The following is an 8273-nucleotide window of genomic DNA, read 5'->3' as shown; positions in this document are numbered from 1 at the left end:
AGAGTTCAGCCTGGTTTTCACAGGCGTGGTCACAAATAGTTGATACATTTTTTAGTATTTTAAAATATAAATATTAAAAATAAAAATTGTGTTTGTTTAATAAAGCAATAAGCACCAAGAAGCAGTGGGTTACAGTGCATTTTATAACCGCTAAGGGCGTGGTGGCACGATGCGAAGCGGAGTGCCTAAAACCCCCTTAGCTTTTAGCTCCATTAATCCCATAAAACTGTCTTTTAAATGTTTTCTGTCCATTTTACCACTCCAGCTGAGGAAACATTACAAAATATGTGTTTATTTACCCAAATCAGTAGGATTTTATGGCCATGTATTTTGTATTAGGGTCACAGCTGTTTATAATGGGCAGAAAGAGGACAGCACATGTTAGAAGCAAACAAAAATCATTTGTCAGTCCTGCACCTGTAGAGGCTGAAGCTTAGTGAACGTGACCTGGCTATGCCAGAAATATCTTGGACTGTTGTATGTGCTTCCACACCCCCAGGCAAGATCAAAGCACATCTCACAAAAGTCAATTAGACTGAATGTGATTAGCTAGGATGTTAAGTACAGAAATGCAAACCTTACATCTGGTAGTAGAGGAGAGTGATGTATAATTTTTTTGTCAAAATAATTTTAATATAATATAAAGTAATAAATAAATAATAAATATATATATATTTTCTTTAATAAGAAATTATTCAGGGTCACATAAACACTTTTAGCTATAAGCCATCAAATTTAATCTTATGTACAAAATATGATGTAAAGTCGTGTGACTCAAAGACAAAGTCTCTGACTATACATATATAAATGGACACATTTTCAAAAAGGTTCAATTTTGACAAAGAAAATTAAAAGTTTGTTTTCTTCTGAAAGCACAATAGTTCTTCATTGGCATCCCGGAAACATGATCAAGAACTGAAGCTTAAAACATACAACAGAAGCTTTATGACTGACTGACAGTACAGTATATACACCATGATACCAATGTCATGTTAGACTAAAACAATTACATGGTAAATACCATTACCAAAAAAACTCACAAATTCACCTCAAACCTCCGGAAACACAACACAATATGTACATCTTAAAGTTTCATTTTAAATAAAGTTACAGTGTTGTAGTCCAATGTAACAAAAAATAAACATTTCATATAGAGATAGAAATAAACAAGCTTGTTTCCAGAGCGTCACTGTATTGAATATTTAAACCTTTCTCATAACTGTTCTCTTAATATTTCCATCTTATTAAACAAATTCACATTATTAGGAAATGTATACAAACAACTTCTGGAAAAACTCTTTACATTCCTATATTGTAAATCCATAAATTAGCTTTTCAATATAATATTTAAACAAAGGATTCAATTCTCAATGATCAATACATGTAGCTCCGAACTTTTTCTATATAGATGTACATGTGCATTCAATGTTTTGTTCAGTTATCATCCAATGCGAAGTGTGTTTGACGTCTGTCTGTCATGTCATGCACCCCACGGGTCATTTGAAGCTTATGTTTTGTTATTCTCACAGTTGTCTACCCCTCTGAATAAGTGGGGAATAAAACGGAGAGCTGTTCTACATGTTTGTCCTTTACATAACCACTAACATATGGGAGTGTTTTCAGAAGAAAGCGTTTTATGATATTCCTCTAGGCTAGCCATAACAATAGTCATAACGCTTTGTTTTGATGTTGAGTTGATTTAAAGTGCTTTTCTGTTATTACTGTTTTGTTCATTCCTATTTAACTCTTGTAACAAAAGCAAGAATTATTGTTTACTGGTTGAAAACTAGAATAAACCAGAGCATTGAACAAACTAGATTTGGTTGCCCATTGGGAACGTACTTGTTGGGAAAGCAGCACTCCAAAACACTGACAAAGATGCCTTTAGACAAAATCAGACTTAAATAAAATCTGCAACACTTGAATATATTTTTTGTCTTTTTTTGTCTGAATACTTTTTTTTGTACTCACGCAGTTATAAATCCACTGCTAAAATTACCCACGTTGTTCATCTCTTTCCTCTACGCCCCCTTTCGAAGCAAAGACAAGGCAAAAGAGTACAGCTGCGAAAACAGTAAAGCAGTCAGAAGGCTCGCGAGACAGACACAAAGCTATATTTAGTTACAAAATCACCGTCGGACAGATGTTTCTAACCACCTTTGACACTTGAATGCTCAGGATTCAGGCACAGAAGAATTTTCCTTTGTTCGCTGATGGACATCTCAGCCCGTCCGCTTGAGAACCACGTCCCAGAAGCTTTAGAAAAACACAAATCAACACATCCTTTGGTTTCTGCAAAGTAACTTTCGCCGTTTAGGGGCCAAGAGCCCAGAGTGGATGTGAGGAGCTTCTGAAACTAGCAGCTTTAACATGACGTACTTAAAGAAACGCTTCCCGTCACCGAATATTGTTTTCGTCTCAACTCCCAGAAGCAGAGCTGTAAAGAATTTAGATGAAGTTGTGGGTGATCTCTCAGCACAATCGCTGGTGCCAACACACAGACTCTGGACGTCCTGTTGTTGTCAGCGCATGAACTCTGAGATGGGGGAGCTTGTGAACACGCACTTAATGGAGCCTACGGTCTCCGGTTTGACTTTTCTCGAATCGTTCATGTTACTCAGATCTGTCAGGCGTACGTCTCGCCCGTCTTGAGGGCCACAAGCTCTGAGTCTTCTGTTTGTTTGCCGTTCAAGTGTTCGCTGTTGCAGTCGTGATGGAACATGAACGCGGGCACCTCGGTGATGGAGGTGGCGGTGTACGACGTGGAGCGCATGGAGCAGTGCTCGCGTCTCCGCTGACCCCACTGTGCTTTGTATTGTACCCACTGTCTCTTCAGAGCTGACTGGACCTGTGGTGAGAGAAATCATGTGATGTTAGACATAACATCTGAATATCTATCAGTTACCGGTACTCTATTATCATTCTTTCCCAGCTGCACATAACTTATAAATATGAAAACCCGATTGTAATCTCGCAATTACCGGCCTGTGTATTTTTACCACAACAAAGAGAGATATTGGATCAGTCACAGATCTAGAGCAGACGGGACACCAGGGGCAGGACATTTGAGTTCGGAACAAATCATTATACTGGCGTAAACAAACAACCACAAAGAAAATATTATTCTGTGTCAGCGCGCCCTTTATGGTCCTGAAACAGGATCTGCTCTTAGGAGACATGAACATAGTTTGCAGACGCATATGGATGCTGATGCGAGACGGGCTGCTCATGCATAAGCTAATAATTGACCCATTTTCCAGGCCCAGAAATAATTCAGCATGTTTAAAACATGACTTACACATAGGAGGATAAAAGCTGCTAATTCATTCCATTCAAGTTTGTGCCAGAAACCTCATGCTGAGTTTTCTAATGAAACTGTGTCTTCATTGTCTTGGTTTTGTCATGCATGAGTGCTCCAAGTTTGTTTGTCCAAGTCTGGTAAATGCATTTTGACAGGCTCGCTGGTGCTTATTGCTGCTTTATACTCCTCTCATGCCCTCGCTGAGACACATTGGCTTTAAAATCCTGGCCTTTATAAACCTAGGGACTTTCACAGATAGGTGGCTTGGATTGAAAACGTCATGTTGTAACTATTAACTTCACTGTCATACCCTGCAAACTATGCTTAAAGCCGTCAACACATATTGCCAATGATTCATGACAAATCACGGAAAGTGACATCAAACACGTCTGAGTCAATGTGTTACACAGCGTGGCCAGGTATTCACCCAGAAACTTACAGATTGCATCACTGCTTTTCGATCACCGGCACACAGTGTGTTTTGACAAAACATCACATTAGCCCAAATGTCACGTCTGTTACACGGGGGTGACTGCACTCAGAATGGTCTCTTTAAATTATAACAGGCATTACTTTATAGTTAAAGGGGAAACGATCTATTTTTAAGTATTGTGATATTGCATTTAATCATACTGTATCAACATCCTAATGCCAAGAAACCATATTCTATTGTTTTTTACATTTCTCTTTAAGAAGCATTTAGAGCAAGTGTTTTAGCGAAAATAACAATCTTTCACAAAATAAACAGCATAAGGTGTAAAATACAAGTTTTCATTAATCATGTATATACAGCCGCTGAAACAAATAAGAGTCTATTCCAAATTTTCATTTCAAATCAGCATTTCTAGATGTATGGTGGCCATTCCAGTCCAGTGTCTGTTGAATTTCACCAAAATCAAACCTCAGGAGTGACAAAGTCATCCAACAGCAATGTGAAAGACAGACAGCATGACAAGACACATGAAAATTGTGATAAAAATCAAGGTTAGCCAAGGTTAGGTATGTATTAATCTGGTCATGCTTACCTCTCCATTGAAAAAGCAGAATATGGTTGCCACCAGCAGTCCCTTAGGAAACAAAAAAACAAGGAAGCCTTATTATCATACTTTTACTTTATATTTCGTTTTCCAAATACACAACGATCACTAGGGAGTACCTGGTAATGCATTAAAATATGCATGATGTAGTCATAAATCTCTCCTGCCAGCCGGTTCTCCGGCCGCCAAGGGAAAATGACGAACTGAATGCCTAACAAGGGCACGAGAATGAGGGTGGCCCTCACCGCCTTCATGTACATGTTGGACTCTGCCCGGTGCGTATCTCTCAGTTTTGTCACCAAGACTCGTACTATGTTCAATAGAAAGAACAGGTTGACCTAGGGCATAAAGAAAAACGAAACATTGAGATAGACTTGTAGAACACATGCAAAACTCGATAAATTGATATTTCAGGCGTTGAGTTTATAGAAATGTGTTGATTCACCAATAAAGCTGCCATTATGGGGCCGTGAACCACGTAGAGCAGATGGGTCTCCACACTCATCCAGCAGCTGGTGGAAAAACACAATAGATCCCATATCAGATCTACTGTCCACTAGACCCGGCCTGTCTTCTGTATTTACAACAGAGTAGCAGTGAACATTACTCACTTGTCATCAAAGTATTTTTTCCTAGCTACAGCGTGGATGGATGCAGGCACCAGGGGGAATCCTGTTGAAAGGAGAATTGAGAAATTAGTCAATCACAGCATATCTCTCTATCTTATAACTTACTTTTTATACCCATTAAAAATGCTAGAAATAATGTCAAATGGGACAGTAGAGCATAAATTGTGTGGAATGTGTTAAACAGAGCGTGATTTATAAAAGTATTAAATATAAGAGTACTCCAACAGACGTTTCTTTACAAGCTCAGCATCTATTTGCTAAATAAACATAATTCCTTTATGCGTTGGGGTGTTGGATGCAAAATCAATCCCTCTAGTGGAAATGTTAGAAAAATTTAAATTGGCATTAAATATCCTCAGTTCAGCCTTTAAAGGCCTGAAGCATATTGGCGGATTTGCTACGGCTGGATGAGGGCCGCTGCCTCTCTTCTTTGGGAATAAATGAAAGATATGACAGAAGGTTATCAGGGAATCTTTAATAATGATCTGGTATTAAGAGCTCTTTTCAGCCGAGTCTGTGACCTGTTCATTCAAAGGCAAAACAAGACAGTTAGGTCCTGATCCTCAATAAGCCATCATAATAAAGCTGTCAGTGGTAACAGTTTAGAACAGTGCTGAAGCCCCCCGGGGCAAAAGACCCTTTTCATTCTGTTTTCGCCCACAACACTAAATGACAACAAACATTAGCAGAGCACTTTTCTAAACACTTCTTTGTCGCTGCTATTCGCAGCGGAATCGTTCAGATCCATGGGGAAATCGTGTACTATTACTATTACAAAATAAAAAGGTATAATCTTACAAATAAAAGGTAATCTGAGCTAACATTTTGTATTTTTTATGTTGCAGACTAATAGCCAAGACGAATCTGAATGCTGTATATCAGATATACTATATTCGGTAACACTTTAGTATAGGGACCAATTCTGACTATTAACAAGTTGCTTATTAGCATGCATATTATTAGAATATTAGCTGTTTATTAGTACTATGAAGCACATATGCTGCATGACCGTATTCTACATCCCTAATCCTACCCAATACCTAAACCTAACAACTATTATACTAACTATTAATAAGCACCAAATTAGGAGTTTATTGAGGCAGAAGTCGTAGTTAATAGCGAGAATTGGACCTTAAAATAAAGTGTAAAATAAATGTGATTCTAATGAACAGGTTTGACAACTTTAGTCATTTCCATTAGCACAAATCTTAATGCTACAGCATATAATGATATTTTAGAGAATTGTGTGCTTCTAATTTTAAAGCAACAGTTTGGGCAGAGCCCTTTTCTAGTCCAACATGACAATGTCCCTGTGCAATCTAGTGTTGAAGAACTTGACTGCATGGTCTGCATAAAACCCAGATCTGAACCCATCTGAACACCTTTGAGCCAAACACTCATCACCCAAACCCATCAATGACTTTCCACAGGTGTCATGATCCTGTCCTCCTTGTCAGATGTTTTCTAGTTTTGTGGACAGGGTTGTGACCGTACCATGTCTTTTGTGATTGTTGTGTTCTGTATGGAAGCACATGGCCATTGTTTTGTTGCTTAGTGCTATGTGCTCTCCGGTCGCGTCTCTTGGCCCCGCCCCCTCGTTTCCCCATCTATCTTCCTGTTAGTGTTTCATTCCCCACACCTGCCCATTGTAATTACCCCTCATTAGTTTTCCCCATTTAATGCCCTTGTGTTTGCTGTCCTGTGCTGGTTCGTTCCTTCGATGTCCACTCTGTGTCTTGTCTGCCCTGTTATTGCCTTGCTTTTTGAGAAGCCAATTATTATTCATGTTGTTTCTGTTTCCTATTTTTGCCCCCTCGTTGGACTTTTGTTAATAAAAGTCTTTTTGTTTAAACTGCTGTCTGCGTCTGGGTTCTCTGTCCGCCATCATGACAACAGGTGTACAGTCATTTCAGAATAGAAAAAGACTAACTAACTGTTACAACAAAGATGAAAACAAAATTCTTTGATGTGGTATTGTATGGTGTAGCATTAATATTTGTTTTGATTGGAATTACCATTTATATCACATTATGTGATTACGAGACATGATTGATGATTTAGTTTTTATCCTCAATGTGATTAAAGCAACAAGTTTTCTGAAATTGTGTTCAACCCTTTCACGCATTGAGGTCACTACAGTGGACAGCTACAAGATCTCAAAACTCATACTGTTCACTCAAGTGGACATCCGAAGATATCTTTGAAAAATATGTGTAGTACTGTACAATCTTGTTTTACATTCCTTACAAGCAACAAAAACACACAAAAATGTGTTTGTCATGAATATGTGCATGAAAGGTCTAAAGTGAAAGGATAGTAAAATGACAGCAAAGGTGGAAAATGCACAATGTCTGTACTGTAACATTTTTCAATGTTTTTTTGTTGTTGCTAGAAATAGACTTGCAGCAATTGGATACTAAAAACAGACTACAGGATGAGGTTTTATAGAAAATGAAACTATAGAATGCCAAGAATGACTCAAATAAAAGGTCAAGCTAAACCCTTTGTTTAAGAGGTTATTTCAAATTAGTATATACTTAAATGACATATTGCTCCTACTATACCTACAACATCCTCTGGGGCTTTTGGACTGTTTTTTTCCATTTTTAACAATGTGCATTCATATCTTTATTTTCTCTGCTTCATCGATATTCAATAACAGGAAATATTGTACTGCCCCCGTTAAGCGCACATTTTCCGTGAATGTCCTGCTGTACAACAACATCAGAAATGAAGCATGACCTTATTACTGTAGGTATCAAAAATACACATGAACTACACATTGTGTCATAAATGTGAATTACATGTGTTTATGCAGTTAACAATGTTCTCAGTTTACAGAGCAGAAGGACATGACCACAAGCAAATGTTGTCAATAAATTATGGAGCAAAAGGTGATGAAACAGCTGCCATGTAAACAGGTCACGATACACTCTGTGCTAACATGGATGCTGTCCATATTTACAACTTTGAGCTTGGGACAGATGGGAAAACTGAGAGCTGCTTTTCAGATAAAGAGGAAGAGTGGAGCTGGTGGACTCACCCCAGCCCAGAAGATAATACCAGTGCAGATGCTGTTCCTCTGAAAACACGGCCACCACGATAAGAGTGTGCAGGTAAATCCCCTCACACAGCATCCAGAAATAGTTACAGCCCAGCATGTACATGTGGAAGAAATGCAGCACCTTGCAGCCAATCTGCAAAGAGAATAAGACAGATGTTTTTACACTGACTGCAATAAGCAATTCAGGCAATATGTCATCTAGCAGGCCTCATTAGTTACTGGCTTTGTGTTGGGTAAGGACA

At 38.4% G+C, this 8273-nt stretch overlaps 1 protein-coding gene across 1 annotated transcript in view; it reads right to left on the bottom strand.

Moving 5' to 3' along the window:
• Window positions 1–66: 66 nt before the first annotated feature.
• The window catches only part of calcr (calcitonin receptor), a 42796-nt gene continuing 34589 nt past the window's right edge, over window positions 67–8273 (bottom strand). The window contains exons 11-16 of the mRNA XM_057355132.1: window positions 8011–8164; window positions 4950–5010; window positions 4784–4850; window positions 4458–4676; window positions 4327–4368; window positions 67–2848 (exon numbers count right to left, since the gene is read on the bottom strand). Of these exons, the coding sequence (XP_057211115.1) occupies window positions 2627–2848; window positions 4327–4368; window positions 4458–4676; window positions 4784–4850; window positions 4950–5010; window positions 8011–8164 (765 nt within the window). The 3' untranslated portion in view covers window positions 67–2626. The remainder of the gene's footprint in view (window positions 2849–4326; window positions 4369–4457; window positions 4677–4783; window positions 4851–4949; window positions 5011–8010; window positions 8165–8273) is intronic.

This window comes from Triplophysa rosa, linkage group LG16, assembly GCF_024868665.1.
Source record: "Triplophysa rosa linkage group LG16, Trosa_1v2, whole genome shotgun sequence".
Classification (NCBI taxonomy): Eukaryota; Metazoa; Chordata; class Actinopteri; order Cypriniformes; family Nemacheilidae; genus Triplophysa; species Triplophysa rosa.
Note: the sequence above shows the minus strand (reverse complement) of the source record. Positions and strands in the feature narration are given on the sequence as shown.